The sequence below is a fragment of the Mesoplodon bidens genome, assembly GCF_964165515.1.
Source record: "Mesoplodon bidens genome assembly, chromosome: 12".
Classification (NCBI taxonomy): Eukaryota; Metazoa; Chordata; class Mammalia; order Artiodactyla; family Ziphiidae; genus Mesoplodon; species Mesoplodon bidens.
This window is the reverse complement of record NC_138168.1, coordinates 42,699,132-42,726,378: the sequence shown is the minus strand read 5'-3', so window position 1 is coordinate 42,726,378 and position 27,247 is coordinate 42,699,132. Positions and strand designations below refer to the sequence as shown.

Below are 27,247 nucleotides of genomic sequence, written 5' to 3'. Positions count from 1 at the left end.
ACCTACAGTGAGATGATGTACTAACGGGACCAGAGTCCACTGGGGAGGTTTGCTTCTGCTGCATGGTGCTTCCTGAGCCTTCGACCAGAACCCTTGGAGCTGAAAAAGATCAGGACTTGGAGAGCACTTGGGAAGGGACACCCCAGTCTACAGGCCCAAGAGCCCACTCCACACGTACTGTGTGTCGTCAACAATGGACACGGTGGGGAAGCAGACCCTCGAACAGGCCAGGTGGGCTCTTGTTTGCAGAGATGCAGGTTGGGAAGGGCCAGCATCACCCTGATATTTCAACATCTTTTAAAACTTACTAGCTTTATTTTTTTTTAAATTTCCCTGGGGGAAAGAAATGAACACCTTCTGTAACAAGGAAAATAACAACAATAGTCATAATAATGAGAAAAGCAAAATAAGCACATGTAAGTGCATTTTTCTTTCTTAGAGATTTATTTTTGTTTGATGAATCGGACACTGGTCAGGGAGAGAGGAGAATGCTGGGGGCCCCGCAGGGAAAGGGGCACCCAGAGGTGGGGCTTCTGCGTCCTGCGTGGACAAGTTTGGTGTTAGGGTCGGTTGGTTGGTTTAATCGGTTGCTGGAAGTTTTCCTTTTGTTCACTTTTATAAATCTCTCCCCAGACTTGCGAGCTTCCCCTCCCTCCCGCCCCCTTCCCTTGCTCCCCAATTTCATTTTTAAAAAGCGAGCTCGCTCGCCAGGTGTGTCCCCAAGCTCTCACAGCTCTAATAAATAAGGAGCACCTGTAAAACAGTAGCTTGACTTGTTAAGTGACTCTGTACAAAGGAGGATATAGAAATACAGTCTGTACACCGCATCCACGGCCCCGAGGTGCTTCAAGGCCAGCGTGACTCCGTCTTGGCCTCGCCTGCCCACCACACCCCACCGCCCCGCGGCTGCTGGCTCAGCGGCCTGTGGGCGGGGGCACCTGGACCCCTCCAGAGGGAACAATTGCTTTATTGGAGTTAGTAAACAGATACACTGAATCACAAGGTGATTTGATTTTTTTTTTTTTTTTTTTAGTTTTCTTCTTTTTTTTGTTTTTTTCCGTATTTTTTCTTTTTTTTTTTTTTCTGTACTCATCAGAATGGGATACTCCACGACTGTCTCACCAACTCAGTGCCAGTACACATGCTCTAGAGGACTTCTGGACTCGCAGCTACAACTGTACAAGTGCACACAAGAAAATCTACCCTGTTATCCTCCACCCACTGATTGAGGATCGAATTGCACATTTCTCTTAACCATGACAGGAGAAAGCAAACAGTGAAACAGAATCATGGGTGAGCTTTCTCACTTTCCCTCCTGTTTTCATTGGTTTGTCCATACCATTCTAATTATCATGAAAGGGCTCTGCGTATAGAGAGATTGCTTCACTGACTTCCTGGATCACCGAAAGCCATCAGGGTTGAAATTTCATCCAAGTCTTTCGTGACGCCCAGCAAATATTCCCCCTCGGATTATTTTACACCTTGAGGGCATTTTGGTCTTCAGTTCAACACTCTTGCTCTGTTCCCAAATGGGGCGCTATTTAAGGGAATTTAAGGAGAAAGCTGAGAAGAATAAACATTTACCGAGTTCTCTTGGCATTCAGTCTCTGAAAAACCACAGTATAAACTATTCATGCTGCTTCTTACATCTGTCAGATCGAAAATTAAAAGCCATAAAAGTGTAACACTGAAAATATGGCATTAAAAAGGATAAAGGTGGCCTTTGTAAAAATAACAAGAAAAGTATATTAGCCAATAAAATATTTTAACTCTTCATTTAAAAGTGCATCCTGGGCAGGACAGAGACGAATCTGAAGCATTGGGACTCCAGGATGATCCCTCTCCGCCGTCAAAACGTGAACAGTATAGGTCCAAAACCATACAATGCAAATCACAATTCTTCGTGTAGCAGCAAAACCACAGCAGTTTTTAAAAAGATTAAAAAACGATTTTTGTTTTCAAATCTGTATCATCTTCCAGCCTCACCCTCTGAGCCTTGAAGATGGGGCAGGGAGAATACCTACATTGGTCCTTGTGGCTTGTTGGTGTTTTGTCGTTTTTGTTTTTGTTTTTTTCTTTTAAACCAGGGGCAAAATCCCTAAGTTCCTCTGGGGAGAAGCAGAGATGGTGGCGGCAGGAAGGCTGGGCCCGCCTGGTGGGTCCGAGACGTGCTGGCTTCTCTGGGCTAGAGGCCACCGAGGGAGGGCTGCTTCCTCTGAGATGCTTAATGACAGGAAGCAGCTTTATTTGCTTGAGTTTTAGCCAGAGGGGGTGGTGAGCTGACCAGCTGGTGTCACTGGATGGCGAGACATGGTTTGCTCTGTGCCCTCTCTCCATGCAAGGTACCCTGTGAGTGAGCGTTCCTAGAAAAAGAGGAAAAGGGGTTTGTTAGAATCCACTAGACCAAACTACCCCCCACCCCCCAGGCTGGGGAGAACCCGGGCATGAGTCAGAGCAGCACACTCTCCAGCTGTCAGGTCAGACTTACAACAAGGCCCCAGAACTGGGGCGGCGCAGCCTGATTTCCACACGACTTTCATTCACGGTTCTGCGCAGGATCAGCCCTGCCAGCTTTGTGTGAGGAAATGAAACTCGAGTCGCTTTTTGGAATACCATAATGAGCATGGAGCACCACGCCCTCACCCAAAGACTGCAGCAGCATCCTTTGCAACCCAGCAACGTTCACCCTCCACGTTACTGCACGCTTAACGGGCAGGAGGTCTTTGGAGTTGCCCAAGGGCATCCCAAAGCCAGGCAAGGTCATCGGGGGACCCTGGTGTTGCAGACCTCAAGCCTGTACCCCGTGTAACAGACCTAGTGTCTGCTGCAAAGGAGGAAGGCCATGAGATGGACTTTTTAGCATGTGAAAAATTCCTGGGACACAGAGACCACTCTTCAGAGGTTTCCTACAGGGGCGACTGAGCTGGAAGAAGTGCCCCTCTCTGTGGGTCTTGCCTGACAAAGGTGAGCCACTCACATCGCTTCATGTCCAGACCAAGCATAGGACTGGGATCCCAGGGCAGAAGGTCTGAATAGGACTGCTCCCCAGGAAAGTCGGTTTCTGCAGAATGTCCACCCCAACTTTCTCCACAGACGTTGGCCTCTGCCTCTCTTATCCTTACTGGCTTATTTCATTTGCTACAAGTCTCTTGGCTTGAAACCTCCTAAGGACACTCCATCACCCCCAGGAAGCAGCCATTCAGAAGTCGTCCAACTAAACTGTGAAGTCCCTGAGGTCTGGGGCTGTGTCTGTTTTGCTCACATCCGTACATCCGGGGACAAATGTATTCAGCTCAACACACATTTGTCAAATGAATGAGAATCAAACAGCTCTTGTCCCCCATGTCCCAAAACGGTATTTTTTTTTCCTGCCAATAAATGGGGATGTCAGATATGTGAATGGGAAAATTTGGCTAACGTGAGGTGGTGGGAGAGGACTTGTAAACATCTTTACAACTGTTGAGATTATTCCTAGGCCAGTGAACAAATCATTTCAGGTGATAGAATGTAGAAGTTGAAGGGACCCCAGAGATAATATACACAGTTTCCGCATTTTATAGACGAAGAAATGGAGGCCACAAAGAGAACTGGAGTGTTCAGAGTGTCTGTAGCGTGAATTTAGCACAAGTGTGAGGAGGTCAAAATGCCCATTGGGAGGACTAAGTCCAAGCTCGTGCTCTGAACCCTGCTATCCAAATACTGGTGTTAATGGTAACCATAATAATGATCAGCCAAAAACAAGGTTTGAAAATCTGAATGTGCATGACAGGAAATGCCTGAGTTCCCCAAATCACATTAAATCACCAGATCTGTGTGCATTTAATATGTATATTAAATAACCAAAGTGAAAATGCAAAACACCACAAATATGCAATGGGAGTGGAATTACAAGGTCATGGAAACCTTTTCATTTGGCATGGTCAGATTTGGAAATGTGGATATTTATCTCTGAATAAAGAGCTCACTTTAATTTCTTTCTTTTCTTCCTCTTCTTTCTTTCTTTCTCTCCTTCCTTCCTCTTTCTCTTTCTTTATTCCTCCCTCCCTTCCTTTCTTTCCTTCTTTCTTTCTAAGACATAATGGTGAGAAGAGGTACAGAAACAAAAACACCAAGAGCCACCAACAAATGAGAAGTCACAAAGGATCGGGAAGAGGCCTTGGAAATGGACCCAAATGGATCCTAAGACATACTGTAGCTTCTTCTGGGCAGGATTTACTTTTGTTTAGGAAGCACAGCCTGGAACTTGCTTTGGAGGGAGGGAAACCATCCTTACCTCTGGGCTTGGGACTAAGAGTGACCAAATCTTGTAGTCAGAGAGGAGCTCTGAATCCTTCTTTAAAAAAGGAAAAGGAAAAAAAAAGGTGTTTAATGGTTTCTTCCAGTGACTGGGAAACACCACCATTTTGAATTACTCACTCAAGAATGCTGCAACTGCTTTTTCAAGGGTGTAAACTGTTTCTTTAATGTAATCATGAACCCCCCAAAGAGGACTATTTCTCAAGTAAGTTTCCTTACATTGAAATCGCCTTTGGACAAAGGCCAAACATGGACAGCATCAGCCTACTTAGAGAAAATCTCAAGGCTTTCATAAGGGACTAGGAAAACGGGATTACAATGAGAGCCATTCTGGAACCTTAACTACAGCGTTTGCCATCCCAAACACTCTAATAATCATTATTATTCTCTGGTATCTATTATTGTCTGGTAAATAATATGTGTTTTCCCCCAAAGTTCTACAGGGTGCAGCTGCACCGCACTCTATTGTTTGCAGCCCCAGTCCTGCTGCTTGGAAAGCCTCCTGACGCCAAGCTTATTTCAAGAGAACGGCAAAGGGAGGATTTGTGCTGTTTCCTTCCCTCTCACCATACACTTGCCTTGCCTGGGACACCCACCCGGGCCAGATGGTGGCAGTGCAAGTCCCTCTCGGTGGATAACATTTGAGGAGGGGGTAAACTGAAGGCCCCCTCCTCTGTCCTCCTGGCTCTGGCTGGTTCAGGGCAGCCCCCATGTTGGCGATACAGGAATCAATGAAAATGAAGAACCAAGCTTGGGCATCACTTTCCTGAGAGTTATTCGTTTGCAAGGTGTGAAACCCAGAAGTGGGGAGGAAGTGACCTTGGAGTTTTAGAAAGTGATCATGGCAGGAAGTTCCAGAGCCCAAGCCCGCTCTGACTCAGCCCCTGCTAAGCAGAGGTGTCTTATAGAGCGGTCGGTCCTCTCTGTCTAAATTTCTTGATCTGAGTAAAGGGGAAATTTCTACAATATGTGAGACAGAGACGCAGGTTACAGCATGAACCCTACGTAGCCGTGTGACCTGGGACCTATTCCTTAACCTCCCCAAGCCTGGATTCTTCCTCTGTGAAATGAAGGCATGGGTGAGATTTTCTATTACATCTTCCATCTCTCATATTCTGGGATTGTAGGATCTTTGGACCAAAGCCATCATCAAGTATGGTGGTATACAGTTATCCATGTATAAGAAAGACTATTCATTTCTCTACCTTGAAGTCCCAAGTTTCAGAAAGAGTCTCCTTCTTTCTATTAATCACATACACACACTCTCACCTCTGGCAGAGATTTTTGGAGTGTCCCTTAATGCCTCACAATTGGGGTTTGTCTGAAGGCAGGACAACCCAGGGCCCTGCCATGCAGAACATCGCACACACACACAACATCCCATGGACCACGTTGCACCATGTATGAAGACCAGCTCCACAGTGCGTGGCCTCCAGCAGGCATGTACGGTCAGCGTCTGCAGAACTCCAGGCCCAGCTGAGCCTTTTGGCCAGAATAATAAAGTCTCTCCCTCATGGACTCAGCTGTGCACCAAGTGCCCTGAACAAGCCTCTGGCCACCGGCAATTTCCCTTTCCATCAGGAAGGCATTGCTAAGAATGTGACTGAGTTACTTCTCCTTTATCGCATAAGCATTGTCAGAGTGTCATAGAGAACAAAAATAGGCCTGAGTACTAATAACTTCTTTCAGTGTTGATACTGTCAACATACCATCATCCTCACCTTTTCTTCTTTGACCTTTACAGCCTAAGATGTATGCAGGTTCCATTTAAAAGGAAATTGTATAATTTCCAGGCAACCACTCCCAAAAGTAAATGTGTATCCAAAGAAAATGTCTGTCTTATTCTACATCCCATCACAGTCCCTCCATGGCACAAGATTCCACCTCCACCAGGCAGCCTGCCTCCATTAATCTAATCTGTTTTCCGAACTTTTATTCTTCTTTGCTTCCTCAAATACCTCTGTCATTAGCGTAATCAAAATCCAGTAGGTCTGTCCTGTCTTACCTGTCTAGAAGGCAAGCTCTCCAGGTCCATCATATTTATTCCCCAGAGTCCAAAATCCTGTGGCATCAACCCTATAATGTACAAGAGATGCCCGCTGCCAGGCCAGCTTGCCTTTGTCCAGTTACCCCAGCCCTGCCCGTGATGCCACTCGGGCACATCAGCCCATCACTTATCACGGTTAAATACAGCTATTACGTGCTGGCTTCGGCCACGCTGTTTATCTGGGACAATAATGAGTCCCTGAGGACTGGATTGCTCTCAGGTAGCCACAGCTATTCTGGGACGCTCACAAGGGTAAAACCCCGTGGTCAATGAACAGAGCCGCCTGCACCAGCTGATAAGGCTGGGTGTGATGCCAGACAGTGGTCTCCGCATCAAGCCCATCCTGGAAAGGGCTACGGCTTGGTGAGATTTTGCCAAAAAATGGTTCCCTTTCTCCTCCATCAACCATCGCTTCATGAAGAGTTCTGAAATGGCTTTTACCAAGTTGGAAACCGTTTTCATTTACGAAGTGGATGGTGTCTCTTTTCTTATAGCTTGCTAATTGATGAAAGTAATTTAAAAACATCGCTTCTCTAGCATGATTGCTATGGGAAATAACCCATGGTGAGGAGAGGGGAGTAGGGCCAAGGGTGAGCTCCAGCACCACTGAGCTGCCCACGGCCTGGCTCTGATAAGCTAAGGCTCAAATTATTTAAAAGAAAGAAAATTAAACCAAACATGAGGCTTTGCTTTTCTTTTTTATAATTTTCTCCTTTAGCAATATCTCTTATTTTACTCTTTAATCAATGAAAATCCCAACCATAGAAGACCCCCTACTGAGATAACTGCATCTTTAATTTTTTGTTCTACACATTTACATTTTGCTTAGCTGGTTCTAGGAGTTAAATGGGCAGAGGGACCTGTTTATTCATATGAGTGGCCAGTGCTATCTCGCTGACCTCTACAAGATCCTGGGGGACGAAGAACCCCGAGCCACAGAACCCCCTCTTGTGCACTTGCAAAAGCCTTTATCTTCACCCTGGACAATGGATCTCTCTAGCCACCTCAAATCTTTTTTTAAAACCTGGGAGTTTAAGCTAAACAAATTACCCTGTCTCTGGTCCTTTTCTAAAAGCAGGCAGGGATTCATGACGAACTGCACACATTTTTACAAATGCGCTGGAGCAACTGGCTACATGCATTCGTGAAAGAGAAAAATAAAATGAAGAATTACATGATACAGCTAATGTTTTACAAGAAATTTTGAATAAGAGCCTCAAGCCTTATGCTGCCTGGATTTCAGGACCAAGCATTTCCTATTATGGTTTGGGAAAGCTGCAGTGTTTTCAAAGAAAGTTACATTTACTGAGCACTTAATGTCAAATACTGCCCTAGGCACTTTTATATATTTATTTCACTTAAAAACAAATATATTTTATATACTTATTTCATTGACACAACAATGCTATGAAGTATTTATTACTGTCTCCATTTTACAGATGAGGAAACTTTCCCAAGAAGGTTAAGGAACTTACTTGCTCAAGGTCACCAGCTAGAAAGGGGCCAACCTGGATTGAAGTCCAGCTCCTACAACCTCAAAGTCCATGCTCGCCTCAGAGTGCTATCCCCTAGCCCAGGTTTCACCTCTCCCCTTCCTCACCCTGACAAGCAGGGGTCACAATGTCAAAGTTGGCAGGGGCCTTAGACACAAAACTCCGAGGAACTATTTGCTAAGAAATAATAATTGCATTTTCATTCAAGTCCTATCCAATACACAAACTAGCTGATGCTGGTTCATGTGCCTTCCAAAAATTCTGCCTTGGACACAAAAGTAGATGTTTATTGTACTAAGATTGAGTCTGTTATTTATTTATATAATCTGAACACAGGCAGTCTAAGTTAAAAAAAAAAAAAAGGAAAGAAAAGAAAAGAAAAGAAAAAAAAGAACCTAGAGAAAAGAGCAGCTTTATATGGCAAGTAGCTATTGTCTATGGATCAACAGACTTTAAGATTTTAGGCTAGGTCTGGAAAAGAGGTCTGACACTTTATTTACTCTTTACAACCAACCTTTTAGCAGAAAGAGAGAGGGAGAAAGAGAGAGAGAGAGAAGGGCTTCATTTCACGGAAACTTCGTGTAAATAATAAGAGCAAGCATACTGGTTCCCTGCTACCCGCCTCTAACAGCCAAGGAGATGGAGAGTGTGCTTAATAATTGCTTTTCTGCAACGCTTCCACCCTTCCACCCCAGATGTTCAGGTACAACCTATTTCCTCTCTGAAATCAGCTGCCCGGTGTGAGGCAGTGATGCCGTGGGTAGCAAAAGTATGACTCTGGTCCTTGGCACAGGGCGTGTAACTCAAGCAGCTCTGGTCGTATCCCATGTCCCACTGAGGGGAAAGGCAGATGAGGACTCAGGTTCTAATCCTGGCTGCGCCACTCTGTGACCTTGAGCGTTTACTCTGTTTGTCCCAGTCCCTACTTATGAAAGTGGAAGCAGACATCTGAGGAGAATTTCTGGAATAATTTCCCTAACCTCCGAGGTTGACGGCATCGAAATGTTTTGTTACCTCCCACTACACATTGAGGGAAGACGTTCCGGGCTGCAGGGGCTACCATTACAATTCTTATAATGAGCACCTAGTACATATATGCCAGGTGGGCATTTTACTTCTGTTATTTACACTGGAGCCTGATAACGCTATGAAGTATGGGCTATTATCTTCATTGTTTTGTATATAAGACATGCTCAGTGGTTTTGCAGGAAGATTCTGGAGCCGGGCTGCCAGTCAGATCCCAGCACTGCCATTTACTGGCTAGTGACTCTTGGGAGGATATTCAACCACTCTGTGCCTCAGTTTCTTCATCTATAAAATGGGTTTAATAGTGGTACCCCAGAGGGTTGTTGTGGGTATGTAACATCTGGAACACTGCTTACATATAGAGAGTGCTCAATAAATATTAGCTGTTACAATTATTAAATGAGAAAATGTAGGCATAAAGAGGTAATAAAACTGGTCCAAACTCACAGCTGGTTTTCAGATCCAAGCAGACCTCACTCCAGCCCTGGACTCCTCTCCCAGGCATTGTAGCCTAATAGGACAGGAACTCCACTTCCTGGGCACCTCAACCATGTTTTCTTATCTGCTCCTCCCAGCAGTGTTATGACCTCGAGACAGGCTTGCAGAGGTAAAGTCGCTTCCTCCCTCGCTTACTAATTGGCTCTGCTGGGATTTGAACCCAGGCTGGCCCAACCCCAAAGCAGAAGTCTGTATCCACTAAACCACACCGCTGCCTTCCTTCACTACCAGGAGCCCACTGTCACCACATGTGGAAGCTTCAGAAGGTGTACGACCTGGGAAGTTGAAAAAAGATAAAAGGACATTTCCCAAAGTTGCCACACCCCTTTAAAAGTGCCTGCCAGCCCTGGGAGGATCTGATTCAGCTTCTGTGAAGATCTCTGAAGGTGTCTGAGGTTGAGCAAGCCACGCAAGCCTTGTGGCCGCTCTTCATTCCAGGGACAGAGCTTTGGGCATCACTAGGGCCACCGTTCAGGCTCCACGTCCATCCTCAGGGAAGTCCTCCGCTAGGAGAGCTGCTGCCTGCCTTGTGCACCCATTGGGCGACCAGCGGCCTGCACCACACCCAGCCCCACTGGCCTAAGGCTCAGAGCAGCTGGGCGGTCAGAAGGGTGGAGCCCCTATTTCCATGGCAATCTGGGGCCCGGCCAGCATCCCCCTTGACTGAACTTTGGAATGTTGTGAGGTTTCCTTCCACCGTGTGCTATGAAACCTCTTAGGTCTGCTCTGGGCACAAAGAAAAGCGCTCCTCTTGCATTGCCACGATGGCTTTACATACGTACGCTCACACTGCAGCGATAACATCCCGCAATGTTTAGAATCCACCGCTGGTAATGAGCCTGTCATCAGAATTCAATGATCAGCTCAGCGATGCTAGTCTTTCTCTTGCTTCCTTTTCAGTGCACAAACAGCTGCTAAAGTGATTTTCCTCAAACACAGATTTCCTCCTGTCACTCCTCTCCTCGAGGTCGTGGTGACGTTGCCTAATGTACAGATTACAAGTGCCACAACCTCCGGCTCCACTGCCCACCTGCTCTCCTCCAGCCCAGCCCCGTCTGCAGCCAAGCCCTTCACTCCAGCCGAGCAAAGGGCAAGGTCATCCCTCTCGTGACTTCCTCTTCGCCGCACCTGTGGCTCTTGACATCCTACTGCCGCTCTCGTTCCTCCACTCCCGACTGCAAGTTCAAGGCCCTCCCCAGTTTTAGAACCTAACTCCAAACTCACCTGCTGTATGGAACCCTATCCTGGTAACTCCATTAACTAGGCCTCTCCTGACACTCTTCTCATTCATTCACTCAATAAGTACTCATGTGCCCATCCTGCCAGCCCCAAGCTAGGTAATCAGTTACAACAATGCGTGAACTGCCCCCGTTCACACCAAAGCCTGCTGTCTACAGTGTCGTATCTGTTGGCAGGTCCTGCATAAGGCTTGTAATAGAGGCCTTGGTTACTTCTTGCCTCTCTCAGGTTATTAGCTCCTCAAAACAAGTCTAATAAGACTCCTGCCACTGCCTCTCCCACTTTTTTTTTTCTTTTCCCTCCCTCCTCCCTCCCTCCTTCCTTCCTTTCTTTCTTCCTTCCATCTCTTAATAACAGTGTCCCTGCATGGAGTCAGTATTCAATACAGTTAGTTGAAAATGGATGTTTTACCCTCTCGGGAAATAAATGAAGACTATCTTTGAACCATAAATTAGTGAAAGGGGGCTGCCTCCCTCTGTTCGGATACGATTAAGAGTTTATTAACTTTCATGGGTCGTAATATATTAATTAGGTATACATTAACCATTCTAAATATAAGGGTTTTTTTTTAAAGTTACTATCCCTGTGCATCTCACACACATACACACACAGCTGAGACACAGAACGAGTTGATCGGAGGATCAGACAGTGGGAGGTGCTATCAAAATCAGAACCCTGATCAAGTGATCGCTCAGCTTCATGTGCAAGGTCATAAGGTTTTCCCAAAAAATGTTTTTTCATAGTTTTTCAACTAGTATTTGGGATTCAAGTTGCTCAGACCTTGGTGGATATGAAAATAGACCTTCAGTCCCATGTTTACGATGTCACTGTATTAAATGAGAGGAATGGAGGGACCTGGATATATTTTTGGTTTGGCAAATTGTAAAACTATTTTTTTTTCAAACATTTGGGGTTTGGCTAAAACCAAAACTTATTTTGCCAAGCACTTTGGCCTTGATTTTTAAACCCATGTGTATTTTAATAGAAATTCAATCTATATGTTTCTGACTCATTTACACTTAACTCATGAAAATGCTGTTTGGTAAGAGCTATTAGATGTCCAAGCAAGTTTATGAGCCCTTTTAAGCCTTCTTTTCCTCGGTCTTGCCAGAAAGTTGTATTTTGCCAGCCATAAAGAGTGTGAGCCCCAGAGGCCTGTGGTCAGTTTGAAATTTATAACCTCTGAAGCTTAAATGGATTCTGACTTGGAAGAAGGTTTTTTTCCGTCTCCTCTTTTTCATATTAAGTGCTCAAACAGGCTACTTATGATAAAGATGGGATCCTATGTCTCAGTTTCCAAGATGGCTGAGGGTGAATAGTGAAGAATTCAATCTAACCACCAATAAACTGCCTCTAAGACATTTTGGAGGAACAATATGACACTTTAAGTTCCTCTGGACACAGATTCAACACTCTAATGGAAAGTTTTACTAATTACTCTTAGGATAAGAAAAAGAAGTAGGAATCAACATGATTCAAGTTGAACATTTTACCTTTGGGGACTTGGTAATTCTTTAAAAAATCGCAGACAACCAATCCTGTTTATGACTTTTTATACATTTAAAAAATAAGCTGAATCTACTAAAAACGACATTTGAATTAAAACCAGAAAAGCAGGAAGAACGTGCATGCATGCTGCAGTGACTTCACCCTGTATCTACTGTATGCTCAGATGATGCTCAGATACCACTCAATTATAGTATTCTAGTGGGAGAAAGCTTTTGGATAAAGTACTTAAAAATGGCTTATAAATATTTAAAGTATAAGCATCTAACAAATCATAATGACAAAGTTTTACATTTAACCACATGTGCTCCAAATATCTTGAAATTACTCTAAATATGGGTTTGAAATATCAAAAGGACTTGTTGATGGGATGCAGAACTTTGCAGAGAAACTTAAACCTGATCATTCTTGTTCTCACAACACCCAATAGGCACAATTTTTAAAGTGTGCGTGTGTAGATTTCCTTAGAAAAAGATCATGCTACAGTCTGAATTTCCAAAACAAGAGCTGAAGGATGAAATATAGGGTTTCCCCTTCTCTCACCAAATGCAACTTAGCCACTTTGCTTCTAGATAATTTGTTATTGTAGGGTGGCTCAAATTTAAGACAGTAACATCTTAGAAACAGTTGGAGAACGAAGCCAGCTGCAAGGAGGATATCATTACAAATTGAGACACATGTTATATGGGAATACCATTCATTTTCAATACCAAAAACATGTCTGGGGAAATAAGCCATGCAAATGAGGGAGAGATATACTTTTTAATTGCATTTTTTGGACATTAGGTCAATGTTTCATATCCAACGGGGTCCATAATGTATGTTTCTCCCTTCTGTTCTTCTGTCACATTCTTACTTCCCTTTTTACCCAAAACAAAACACAGCTTGCTATCGAAGAAAGACAACAAAGCAGAGGTTCAAGGGGGGAACTGATGAGACAGCCAGCGTTGCAGCCAACTGTCTGGATGGAATGAGGTCGGGGAGTGCCGGACAGCTTTGATTGTCCCAGTCCTGACCCCACGTCCACGTGGAAAGGCAGTTCTGCTCTCGTGTTCCCTTCTCTCTATTCAGACTTGTGTGTTTGGTAAAATTGCACAAGCATGTTGTTGCTTATGGCCACAGCTCAGTCCTAGGAGCTCAGAGTTAAGGGAATTCAGGAGCTACTTGAATGGTGTCCAATTTAAGAACGTTTAGTACACGCAGGAGCTTTTTTTTTTTTTTTTTTTTTTTGCGGTGTGCGGGCCTCTCACTGCTGTGGCCTCTCCCGTTGCTGAGCACAGGTTCCAGACGCGCAGGCTCAGTGGCCATGGCTCACAGGCCCAGCCGCTCCGTGGCATGTGGGATCTTCCCGGACCGGAGCACGAACCCGTGTCCCCTGCATCGGCAGGCGGACTTCCAACCACTGCGCCACCAGGGAAGCCCCACTCAGGAGCGTTTTAAAGCACAAAAGATGCTTTAAAAGTTTTGTTCTTATTGTTCTTTGCTTTTGCTCCAGTCATTTTCACTAGAATCTTTTAAATGACCCCCTTGAAATAATTTGTGTGTGTGCATTTCCCCTCCTTGCTGATGGCTGCACGTTCTCAATCCTGACCTCACCCTACTTTTTTCTCAAGCAGAATGCTGTGGAAATCCGTAAATCTGGAGAAGAGCTCTCCGTGGTTAGTATTGCAAGCTGGCATCTGAGATGGCATTGACTCCTTTTCCTTGAGAATGGGACCCTGTTAAATGATGCCAGTGCTAAATTGTTTATCTTTTAAACTAATTTATTTGTTTCTCTGAAATGAATTCCTTTTATGTTTTTGAGGCATTTGTAAAAAAGAAAGTTTACACATGCAGAATGCATTGCCTTAACATGCATCCACGTATATTTAAACCAGCAACTGAAGAATACAAAATAACTCTGGGTGGGATAGGGTGAAGGAAAACAGAATGGCCACCCTCTGTCTCTTTGACACAATCTCTTCAACAAGAGAGTCTGGAAAAGGCAGAGTGTTGGTGGTGGATGGTGTTCTACTACATGAGGTAAGTGTTCCAGGCTGCAGTGTATTTTGGTCCTCAAACACCTCTGCCCCTCTGTGATGCTTGTCTGCAGGAAGGTAGGTGTAAATGATTGAACCAGGATGCCCAGAAAGTTGCTCGAGCCAGCAATGGAGTGATTCATTGGAAACCAGACAGGGAGCTTATTTCTAGTGCCCTTCTGGGCAATGGCTTGTTAGTAGCTGGTTGAATGCTTTCACTTTTCCAAGCACACTCTCTCCAGGTGAAGAAGCATGCTAGGGAGCTAGGGGGCTTGGTAGCGCTCCAAGACAGGGCCATGCCAATGCCCTGGTGTTTACTGATCCGTCCACTTCTCCGACTCAAGCCATTCTCCTCCCTTGGCCTCAACAGCAGGGTAGGAGGTTTTCCACTGAAGGACAGCATCTGCCTATACAGCACAAACTTTGGAAGTCCAAGTGCTGGGGAAGGGTCTAGCTTGTTTCTTTCCTTGCTTCCCCTTTCTTCTTTCCCATAGGCACTCACAGGTTATAGTAACTTGAAGAAAAGTCTATCATCCTTTGCATTTTGTCACTAAGGCAATCTTATTGAGGCAAGGGCTACATTATGTAGCTGTAACAGTGATTCTGCAATATTAGGTCCACAGCAAAAATTGTTAAAAATAAATTCCAAGTTTTAAGGGAAACTTACAATTAATTCAGCTTCCTCAGAGTAACAAGAAAAATTTCTGCTCAGGTATTGTTTGGTGATAATATAAAATAATCTTTCAGAGATGTAAGGCATACTTTTTCTGTAGCCAAAATCTATGGACTGCTCTTCCCAAGAAAACACCTCCGTGCACAAGCACATAAAGCTTTCCACAAAATTCCAGAGGGAATAGCTGAAGGCTATGCATGGACAAGTCTATGGAGACCAGCTCCGGAGAGCTGACACACAGATCGGGAGGTCTGTAGATCAGGGCCAGAACTCGCGCTGCACTGCCTGACCCTGAGGATGCTCGCTAAAGCTCACGCACTAAGCACTTCTCTTCCCTCACCCTAGCCCCAGCCCTGCTGAAGATGGAAGGCTATGGCTACATCTGAAAGAACTAAATACCCGGTCACATATGTCATATCCTATCCCATCATAATCTGATTGAAATAATATCTAAAGCCAGATGCCTGCACATTAAAACCCTCCTTCAACCCCCTTGTCCTAAAGGTTAAAAGAGACCCGGCAACACTGAATGAGATGTCTAAGGCCAACCTTGACACTGTCCATCCAGAAAATTCTGCTCTATGAGTCTGAAATGATCACAGCAAGCACTCTCTCAGGTCGTCACCACTCACACGTGCGCATGACGCAGACCCAGTCCTTCCTCACTGCTGGCTCTTTGAATAACCTATACCTAGAGCTGGGCAGCCACCTGCATCCTGACAGACGGGCAGAACTTGAACGTCAGGGATTACGTCACCAATGAACGTTTCCAATAACCAAGTATTAGAACATTAAAAATCTCAAGTCTGGCAGAGGATCTGAGCACACCCTACTTGTATTGTTTTCCTCCTCTCAGTCACAGTTTTTCCTCTTTTCCTTGCTTTCATAGTCGGCACCCACAATCACATTTCAACTGCATGGACTTGACTTTGCAGGCAGCCAATCCTCTCAAAATTCTCAGCTGGAGAAACCAAACTGGCAAAAAGTTACTTGTCACCTCCACCCTTGTGGCTTTCCTAATGAGGCGAGTCCCCTGCCCCCTTCTTGAAATAGTCCTTTCTGGGATTGTGGCTCCGTGGCCAGACTAATAATTAAACTCTAAACTCCAAAAAATCAAAACTACAGCCCCCCTTCAGCTCTCCCAGAGAAAACAAAAAGTGGAAGGAACTCTTGCTGCTGAGGCTAGGGGAGCATCTCGGAATGGGGGCCGGGGACAAGACTCTTGGATTTTCTTTCTGGTTTTAGAAACACATGAGAAATTTGGGAGCCACAAAGGTGGGAAGTTCTTGGTCTTGCCGCTCCTCGGGAATGGAAAAAGTGAGGGTGAAAGGGTTACTCACGGTACACATTTTTTCCATTGATTATTTTACTTAAAGAGAAGATGTCATTTCCCTGGAAAATCAAGGAGGGGGGGATATTTTCTTTTGAATATCTTCAAACATTTGCAAATGGTTACTCTGAACTCCCCAATGTACCATAAACAAGTGTAAACTGTAGAAATTCAGAAAATGTACAAATACAAACAGCTATCCCCCAAGCTCAAAGGCAAAGACAAAGAAAGGAGTATTCCATTTATAAATGGAATTCTTTGTGGAGAGAACAGTTTGGGAAATGTTTATACATTGTTTTCCTTATTATTTGGGGTTTTTTTTTTTCAGCTGACAGAAGCGTCTTAAAAGTTGAAGATAAAAGGAAGTCTCCAACCTTTTAAAATCGTCGACTAAACTTAATTAGTTCTGCATCTAGGAAAATATCTGCTCATTTAAATCATTTGTAATCATATCAACAAACCAGAATGCATAAAGTCAGGTAACCGGGAAGAGAATAACTTCAAAATGGAAAAAAAAAAAAAACCCTGTGATTTGCCAAGAACGAGCAAAAATGATGACTTCTTTGAAGGTAACTGTAGCTGCCTGGATTACTGATTTCAAGACACAGTCTGCTTTGAATCTATTTTAAATGATTTTTTAAAATAGTAATACAATATGAAAATGGTGGGCATAGTGAAAATGAAGAACCCAGACAAAAGTTACTGACAATGAGTCACCAACAAGCACAAGGAGAAATCACTCACCTGCGCCTCATCCACCACAACTCAGCCCAGGTTTGCTTTTGGTTTTTAAGTGCTTTCCCCTTTGGCTTTAACTTGTCACCAAACAGTGTTCACTGTCAGGGCACAAAAGCCATGCAATTCTTTACTTAACGGATGCATTTCCAGTTTCCATAACCATATGCATAGGCTGGGTTTCTGAAGGCATAGAAGAAAAACAGCACCACGTGTGCACAGAAAATCAGGAAGGGTCAGAGAATGTGAGTGAATTACGGCAGGCTGAGACTGTGCTGTGAGCTGACACGGAACTACAGAGGGCGAGAGGCAATGCGATATAGTGAAGCAGAGGCGTTCTTCCCCCACCTTAAATCACTCGCCTTGTCGCCCCACTGTAGCTGGCAAAGCCTGAGAGTCTCTGGCTTTAGAGAAAAGCTGTAATTTCTTGCGGGACCCATCATAAAAAGAACTTTCCAATCTCAGGGGGATATGGGCAATTTCATCATTGCATCTTCTGAAAATGAGTGAAGCCAGGTTAATATTTTTAGTAACAACTCTGGTCCACATACAAGACCCTAGCCTGGTTCTTTATTCAGAAACATATATCATCCAAATAGCCATCATATATTTCATGCTTTTATGTTCTTTTGACCCTATACTACTTATGGACTAGTGACACTCTTCCTGACCTGGTCACTTCTCACTTCAGTAATGGTAGTAAAATCTTTCACCCTCTCATTCTTCCTCTAATGTCATTTGAATGAGTGACACTAGAATGTGTTTAAAATTACAATTCCTGATGCTTTTCTGGCTTTCTAAAGGCCATCACTTTTTTTTGTCCCACATCTTCCCATTACTCACTGCTTTGTCAACCAGACTAAATTACTCTGGTAGAGAAATCAGGGGCATTTTCAATTGAGGTGACTATGAGAAGGCTGAGACTGTCTTTGGAGAGCAAAACTTGCAGATATAAAATCAAGGATTGGTGAACTGATTTTTAGAATTCTGCTCCTACTGGCAAAGCCATCAGTGGAAAAGGAAGCCTCAGACCATGGTGGCTGAGAAACCCTTCTCACACCACCCAGCAAGGCCCCTTTCACTGGCTCTGAGCTTCCCAAGCAAACTCCTGGCTATAAGTGAGGTAAGTGCCCATGTAAATATGCTGACTTAGAGACTATGGTTTGGACACACCACATCAAGTGTTCTGGTCCACATCTATATTTCCTACCATGGAGTAATGGGTTGGTATTCTAGGTTTTTCATTGTTGCTGCTGAAAAAAAACCTGAGCACGCTAAAAACAAACAAACAAACAAACACCATCTAAACACTTAGAGAAGTTGGTAGGTAGGCTTGGTTTTTGTCTAGGAACTTTCCCCCAAGACAACTGAGGTGGATAAAAGAATTTTATCAAGTAGGGTAATAAAGGGACCAATTAACCTATTCTCCTACAGTGGTTCAAAGAAAATGTAGCCCTGGAGTCAGACAGCCTACATTTGAATCTCAATGCTGCTTATTAACTTGGTAATCTTGGGCAAGTTACTTAATTTCTATGTCTTAGTTTCCTCATCGGTAAAATGAAGACAATAACAATTGCCAAATGGATCCTGACCCAAATAACTACTACTGAAAAACACTTAGAGAAGGACCTGCACATACCAATGTGAGCGACTGTTCCTCCTAGAAGGTCCACTTCTCCTACCCAGGCCTCCTTCCTCCCCGGTGTACATTTCCACCAGACTATAAGTGCCTTGAGGACAGGCACTGCACCATATTCACCTTCATAACTCCCAACTCCTGGAAAGAGCTGTGCATAAGTTATGTGCAGTAAATATTCATTTCCCTTCCTTTCCTCTCCACAAATAGTTGATAAACTTCAGCAGAACATTAGCCTGTTTGCTGTCCTTGTGGACAGAGCAGAGTGTTCAGGCTCTGGGTCCAGCAGGCCTGAGTTGAATACTGGTTCCCTCACTTACCAGCTCTGATTTGGGCAACATCTCCAAGCCTTATTTTCCTCCTTGGTAAGATGCAGACGATGCTTATTCCACCAGGATTGTTGGGAGGATCAAACAAATGAGGCCACATCTGGCTACAGTGGGCAGCCACGCAGGCTAGTTTCCCTCCCACTTACTGAAATTCTGGATTCGTTATTTATGGTTCACTTGGTATTCAGCAGGATTCCGGACTCTCCCCTGCCAGAGGTCAGAGATGTGCGCTCTCACCCACTTCAGTGATGTTGCCATTTTCCCTGTCAAAGCCTCCCACTGCCTGGAGAGGTGAGCACCTCACCCACTGAGCTGCTGAGCCCCCGGAAGGGGAGAAAGCAAAGCTGGTCAGTGATGCTTGAGGCCCACCCTGGGAAATGCCAGTTGGTGACAAATGAAGGAAGAGACCCCATGAACACGAGCTGCTCCAACCCCTACCAGGCAAGTGGGGCTTCGTGGCCTGGGTTCAGTTGGCATAGCATGTAAGAAGGTGAGATTTTATTCTCATCTTGCAAATGGAATCCCCTGGTTATTGAGAACATTTGGTGAATTAGGACATTCTGCCAGTGACTCTACCAGCTCCAGGAAGTGGCTCAGCTTGCCTTTTACCACAGTCCTGTAACCTCATGACTGAACATTTACTGGTCCCAAGTAATCTCTCCTTCCTCCCCACATCCTCTTCTACTTACAGGGATGAGCCTAATAATAAAAGTGTAATTAGTAGATAGTGTTTCAATGCAGGTTCAAGAATTGGCTTTATCCTTAAGTAAGTGACCCTGGGCATGGCACTTACGTGCTGTGACTCAGTTTCCTCATCTGTAAAATGGGAATGATGTTGGATCAAGATGATGATAGTGTGTGACCACACAAGGTGTACTGTAAAACACGTAAGGTAAAACCATGATTATCAATACAACCCTCCCGCGCGCCTCTGCCCTGTAAGAAGTAAGGAGGGGTGCACTGACTCATGTGGAGAAAAGCCCCGGTGTACGTACAAACCTTTTACTTATTCTGATTTCTAATTCGGAGGCACCTCCTTTTGAGCGGAGGCTCCAGGTCCTCGGGCCCGGCGCTGAGCATGGGCGAGGAGATGATGCACGGCGCCATGGCAGTCTTCTCCGCGGGTTTTGGCACAGGCTGGATCACGCAGCCCGTCTTGGGCAGCATACGCAGAGCATACGCGTGGTCCTCGTCCGCGGGGTTATTAAGGTTCGGGTCTGACTTGTCGCCTCCCGCCAGGGCCTCCTCCCCCATCAGCTTTTTGGCCGCCTCCCCGTCCAGGTGGCAGTTGGAAGCACAGTTGTTCTCTTTGACGGACTCCAGCTCGCTCACCGCGGGCTCCTCCGGCGACAGCAGCTTCTTGGGGGGCGCGGGAGGCGGCGGCGGCTGGGGCTGCTCGGGCGGCGGCTCCGCGCCCTTGGCGCCCTCAGCGGCGCCGCCGCGCGTGCCGTTCACAATGACATTGCAGGCCGCGGCGGCCTCGGGGCCCGCGGGCGCGCCAGGGCCCGGGTCGCCGGCGGCGGGCGGGCTGCAGTGGCCATCCCTGCAGCCGCCGCAGGTCCTGCGCTCCGCGGCGCCCGGCTCGCGCTCCGCCTTGACGTGCGCGTGCAGCGCGCGGTGGATCACGTTGTGCAGCCGGGCCCGGTGGCCCACGGTCAGGTCGATGACGCCGTCCTGCGGGCCCTGCAGCACGCCGGGGAAGCCGAGCTGGCCGCCCGCGCCCGGGGGGCTGCCGGCGCGCCGCGTCAGGTCCACGACCTCGCTCCGGCCGTGCTCCGCGGGCGCCAAGCTCAGGGCCTGGCCGGAGCAGCCGGGCGGTGAGTCCGCGGACTTAGACGAGCCCTGCTTGGAGTCCCGGGGGGACAGGGAGTGTCCGCCAGGCTTGCCTCCTGCCGCCGAGGAGTCGCCGGGGGCGCTCGGAATGAAGTTCTCCCCGTTGCTGGAAAATCCGTTGGGGGGTTTGGAATCATTGATGTGAGGGATGGGAATAGGGATGGGGATGGGCACGGGCAGGGGCACGATCACGGGGTATGGCACGAGCAAGGTGGGGGGCGGCACCAGCGGGGCGAGCGACGGCAGCCCGAAATTCATCATCTGGGGCACGGGCATCGGGCCATTTGGCATCATGCTCACTGGCGGGAAGGGGAGACTCGGCAAGGGCGCGCCCGGAGGTGGCGGGGGGAGCAGACCCGGAGGGTTCCCGGGCATGGTCGGGGTGCTCGGGGGGTGGATGTGGGGCGACAGCATGGGCCGGTGCATGGGACTGGAAGTGGGGCCCAGGTTCCTGGGACCGCCGGGCGGGGGCCCGATGCCGGGGAGCATGGGGTTGGAGAGAGGGCTGTTAGGGTTGGAGGCGTGGTGCGGCGGTCCGCGAATGAAGGGCGGGCGGATCTGCTGCATGATCTGCTGTTCCATGAAGATGGGCAGCGGTACCGGGCCGCGGTTGGTCATCACCATGGGAGGGCTGCGAGGCGGGACGCCGAGGGGAGGCCCGATGCTAGCAGGTGGCTGGACGGAGACAGGAGGGATGTTTGGAGTCTCGCTAATGGGCATGGACTTGGGCACTGGCGTAGGGATTTTAGTAACAGAGCAGTTGGCAGTGTCAGATGGAGAGACGGTGGTGGACACCGATGGGCCAGGGCCCTGGCTTTGGCCAGCTGCAGCCGCCGGGGAGGGGGCCTTCCTGCGAGCATCTGTTAGAGGGATATTCCAAGAGTCTGGAGTGAGCAGCTGCACCCCAGTGCCTTCTGCTTTATTTTCCATGGGAGGGTGTAATGTGCTGCACAGCCCAGCTGGAAGATTGGCCTGTGTCTCTTTGTAGAAAATGTCCATTTTGTACTGATTGAGACATTTTGCACTGCAGAACTGAAGCCTTCTTTCCCCGTCCCCAAAATCCAGGTACTCTTTTGTGTGTCTTATGTGCTTACACCAGTCACATACCTACAACACAGTAATAAAGAAGAAAAAAGTAAGGTAAATAATTTCCTTTGGTAGATAGCGTTTCATGTTTTACATGAAGGTTCTTTCAAACTTTATCATAATTTTCAAACAGGCAGAAGTGTTTCCTTCTAAAAGGTACAATTCTTAAATGTTTGTAAAACAATTTCTCTTTGGAAGCCAGAATTGCTTTATAAATATTAACTCTTCAGAATAGCAATTACCACCATCTCCTATTTTAAAAAAAGAAAAAGAAACTGTGTTATCCCATTTAAGCATGGCTTTAAGGTAGATCTAACAAAAAAAAGAGTACATATACCTGCCCACATAGTTTCACTGGTCAAAGAGGCTCATTGTACATGCAAATCTAAATAGTGTTGGCGAGAAGAATTCTCCAGAAAGTTCAGTGGACTTTGAAATATAGACCCTTAAAATTCTCCTCATGCAAAGTCACTTTACACTATTGACGGTTGGATAATGCAGTTGGAAGGGGTGTGCTGTGTTAACCAATAACACATAGCACTGAACATCATTATGTCTGGCTTCCAAGGGGAAACTTGGAATTAGTCATGAAGTCTGTGTGAGGTTTAGCTATTCCCAACCTGTGATGTTGCAGCAAGCTAGAATTATTTTTTGAGCTGTTTGCCCACTCTCTCAGTAGTCAGAATTTTTGGTGACATTTCTTGGCAGGCAGTCTTATTTAACAACTTTTCAAACACCAGAGAACGTTTTCCAAAAGTTTTTATGGCTTTTCCCCCCTTCAAATCTACTCCTGGCAAAAGAGAGACATCACCAAATTTATTTTAAAGTTGGGCTGCAGAACTAATTAAAGGCTGAGAGCTTTTCCCAACTGGAAATCACTAGACATCAAAGTTCAAAAAATAGTCATTCTCGGCTTCAGAACCCATTACTTTGGAGAAATTATTGTGATTTCATTAACACATTAATTTTGTAACACCATCAGCTCTCACAGATGGTGAAGACATGATCTACAATTCAAATACGACTCTTGTTTGCACAAATGTCTTTCCTTCATATGGCATTTTAAACAAGAATTAATACGAGTAATCTTGCCATAGCTATAAACAGATAAACAGATGTCAAAATTTTCAATGGTTCTTTCAGTGCCTTACTTTTTTGACTGAACATTACATACACAATCTTTTTTTCTTTTTCTTTCTTTCTTTCTTTTTTTTTTTTTTTTTTTTTTTGGTCATTTCCTCAGCACTCAAGCCATACAGCAGCAGAGGAAGAATTCTGAAACACAATGCAATGGTGAGTTCATTGAATTTGCTTCTCTCTTCAGTAAAGCCCTGGTTCCAATATTGCTCTAAATGGAACCCTGTTTTTGTTGAGGAGAGAGTCTGTTGTTCTGTTGCTGGTTCATGTTGCTTTTTTAACTATGGTAAACTGATAGCATTAAAAGATGATAAATTTTAATAATGATTGGTCACATAAACAATGCAAAAACAACATATGCTGGGCATTTGATTACTCATCTCATTGAACTCTCAGCTTTCCTAGACTGTAAACAGTGGTGGCATGCTAATATGTGATTGTGAGTGTACACACTCGTGGCAGATGTAAGTCTGTTTGTGTAAATCCACTCTTTTCCTTCGCACTTTTTTTCCCACTGATATCTGCAGGTGATATACTTGATGGTGTGAGATTGAATGACAAATACTTATTGGCACACATTAGCTTTTTGTTTAGTCTCATATGAAAATACCCTTTCGAAATGCTTGTTGCAAAAAAAAATAAAATCAATGCTAAGATACTCCTGTGTTTCACTACAGTGTTTCAGGTTTCTCCAGAATTAAGAGGTTTTCTTTTTTTCATAGTTGAGATGTCTAGTTTACAAATAAGCACAGAACTGCCTCTGATGAGAAGAGACACACAGAATCTATCAGACTCTCAAAATTCTCATCTAGATAAAGGTTAAATAAACTAGTAGTGAAAACTTGATGCATGTAAGTTATTATTTTTAAAACCTGATCATTTTTTAAAAGTTAATGTATAATGACATGACATTTAAATTCCAATATGAAATAAAGCCACCTGATTCTGTTTCAATATTAGGCATCCATAGAAAGCCTGAAGTGTAAACTTTTAAGCTTGAAGTGAAGGATCAGAAATAGCTTCTTTAATTATGAACTAAAAAAAATTATCAATGAATTAAGCTAATTAAAAAAATATACCAAATTTTCTGGCATATTTCTTTTGGATCGTATTTTTTAACCATAAGGGGAAAGAGTTTTCTGAAATCCTTACTTGGTCTTCAAATTGCCAGATTGAATTATTTGCCTCCAGAGGATTCCTCTGTTTCCTCAAGCTAAATAAATATTTTCAAGTAGAGTCACAAAAAATAATCTAAATATAACTTAAATGTTCTCCCCTCACTTCCTTCACTTTCAGTAATTCATTGACGAATAAGGAATGCTCACAGACCTATCCCAATTATCCAATGAGGATTCTCCACCATAATTTATCTATTTCACATAAAAAGAATGACAGACGTCAAAGTTCGAAGCAAATTCTATTTCATCAAATTTTCCAGTTAAAGCAAAAGCCTAATGGTTACCCTACTTGATTTTCTGCAGCATCCCACAGTGTTTAGGTAATAGTGTGACAGTTTGTGACAATCTCATTTTGGGTAAGGAGTGTGAATGTGTGTGTCTCCTTGTCTTATTACATTTCAATTCCGAACACTAGTCTAAAAATACAATAAGGCAATCTTTCTGATGAAGCAAAAAATTATTTGGGAAAAAAATTGTCACTTAAGAAATAATGAATAATGTCTGTCTTACAGGACACATCGTTTAAGATTAGGTCAATGAATTTATGGCACAAATGGCTGTATCATGTGAAGCAATAAAATGCAGCACATCATTCATTCTACATCTAACTAATACACTTCTAGTAATTAAAGATTTCATCATAAGAGCCTGAGCTGATTACTTAAGATGTGGTAGTTAGGTGAAAATATATACTGTAGATCTTTCTCTTTAATAAAAGAACATTTGCATATCCATGAAATACACAGCATGTGTCTCATAAACTATGGTTTTTCTGAACTGTGGTGTTATGAGGTATTCTTCCCATCTTTTTTTCCACAGACGGCTTTAATATTTTTTTAACTTTTTGAGGCATTATTTTTTCCCTCATTATGCCAAGAAGTACCAAAATTCCTTCAGATATTTTAGAAGATAAAGACTACGAAGTGCAGAGCTCAACTCACTGGGCTCTGGAATGATTTCCCCCTAATTCCACCCGGCTTTGTTTCTGTTGGAATCTGGCCTCTTTGGTTCCACTTCTCTCCCTAACAGGTCCCAGATTGGACGGAGCTGAGGCTGAAGCTGTTTAACGATGGCAATCTGGGGACCGAACAATCAGCTAATGCGAGGCTATTGAGCGAGACAGCTGAAATGCTTCGTATCACAAATACATAATGTATCACCGGGAAGACAAAAAGATCACAAAGGAGATAAACAAATGCGTATTCCATTCAGCCCTATAACAGCAGTCCTCAAAAAGATTAAGTTTACCTTCCTGGGATGTGTCCAATTCTAAACAACAGAATGAACATTTCCTTTAGTCCATTTAGAGTATTTATATTTTGGTGGCTGACTGCCAGGGTAGTACTTATAAGCTCAGTGGCCTGATGGATTCACTCCTTTCCTGTGAAATAAATGTGGCAACCTACACCGCTAAACTGCTCAAAAGACACTGCCTCAGCAGAAATATCACTTGCTCTTGATATAAGAAAACTGGAAGGCAGGACTTCTGGTTCCTATAACCCTTTCCATCTTGTATTTCCCCTGGAAAGAAAGAAAGCTATTCATGTTGGCAACTGAGCCTTTATATAAACGTCCAAAGTCAAAGCCAAAGTATGCCATGAGGTTACCCACATGGGCACGATATATACACTCTGCTGGGCTTAGAAGAAGATTCAGGTGATCAGGGAGGGAGACAGGGTTCCTAATTAACACACATTAGTCAGCTGTCAGCTGTGGGAGTGAACTTCCTCCTTCAATGGAACCCATCCACTGCTGCCTTCTGAGTGGTAACCTGGCATCAGGCAATATTTCATTAAGAAATATTTTTGCTGAAATCTTTCTTATCTGGGCAAAGGCATTTGCAGCAATGGAACAGTAAAAAGATATTAGCAATCTCTTGAATGCTGTCAACAATCTGAAAAACAAAACAAAATCTGCCCATGCTCCTGACTTTTCATGAATACAGCACCCATGTAACAGCTCAGAAGTTGTAGCCCCTTAACCAAAATTGGAGCTTGCCATAAGAGGCTGGTTCTCTAGATCTCGGCCTGTTAAATATGGCATTGATCTTGCTGTCCAGGGCAGCTCAAAAAATCATGAGCTCACCTAAGAGTGAAGCAAAGGAGGCTGGAGAGACATGGACAGGGGTGATCAGTGTTTTGAAGGGTTTGGGTCTGCCTTACCTATAGATAGTCACCTCATAGCATGAGTTGAGGGCCTCAGACTGATCCCACCTGAATATTTGCTTCCAGCTCGACCCTGCAGTCCCATGGCCCCAGCATCAACTGTTCCTTTGGATTTAGACTCTGCCTCCGTCAGGGCCCTAATTCGGTGCACTTGGGCAGCAAAGGATGCTATAGAAATCACATCTGGTTCGGAATCAGAGGATGTGGGTGTGAGTCAGGTCTCCATCATTCTTTCATGAAAATCTCAGCTTCAGTTTCTTCCTCTGTGAAATGGAGCTAATAGTAGTAACAAGCACTGCTGGTGTGTGGGGCATATCAGTAACCTTGTTGCATAGAGAATTTTTTCAGTTCCTAGCCTGCCTCCCTCATGGTTGCTGATTTCCCAGGAACATTCCATAGGTTTAAGTTCAGTTTAACTTAATAGGAGGATGTTTTTCTGGCAGTGTGAGGAGGAAAAGGGAGGTTTTCATCTAGGCTTTCCTAGGAGTCTGCATGTCTTTGAGACACAGGCAAACACAGGCTGAACCTCACAGACTCCAGCCCCCATCCTGCATCCTGCCATCCCAGGGGTGACAGAGGGACTGTCTGCAGTGACAAGGAACCAGATGACAGGCCTATGGGCATCCCAGGTGCCCACCATCCTGGGAAGGCTCTTTTCAGCTCCTGAGGAGCCCACGTTTTCCAAGGCCAGTCACTATCTAATTCAGGTGAAAGCTTGATAAAGCAGCATGGCTGCTTGGAAATGAGTGTTAGAACCATTAAGATGAATAATTCCTCTTAGGCTCAACTGCTGTTTGAACAGTGGAAGCCATAAACTGTACTATTCATGTTTTATTAAAAAACAGAGCTGATGAACGATCTGCTTGACTCATTACATGGCAGAACTATCTTCCAAAGGAAGGGCCAGAAGCCACAGTATCACATGCCTTGAAGACAGGCTGACCCAAGCCCGGCATGGCAGAATGCGTGTGAGGGCGAGACCCCACAGAGCGGTGCACCAAACTCTGATGGGGGGACCAAGT

At 44.9% G+C, this 27,247-nt stretch overlaps 1 protein-coding gene across 2 annotated transcripts in view; it reads right to left on the bottom strand.

Annotated features, from left to right (window-relative positions):
- Positions 1–2,240: 2,240 nt before the first annotated feature.
- Positions 2,241–27,247, bottom strand: part of SOBP (sine oculis binding protein homolog) — a 153,849-nt gene continuing 128,842 nt past the window's right edge. For both annotated transcript variants that reach the window (XM_081251321.1, XM_081251322.1), the window contains 2 exons: positions 19,826–21,766; positions 2,241–2,363 (listed from right to left, as the gene is read on the bottom strand). In XM_081251321.1, the coding sequence (XP_081107447.1) occupies positions 19,829–21,766 (1,938 nt within the window). In that variant the 3' untranslated portion in view covers positions 2,241–2,363; positions 19,826–19,828. The remainder of the gene's footprint in view (positions 2,364–19,825; positions 21,767–27,247) is intronic.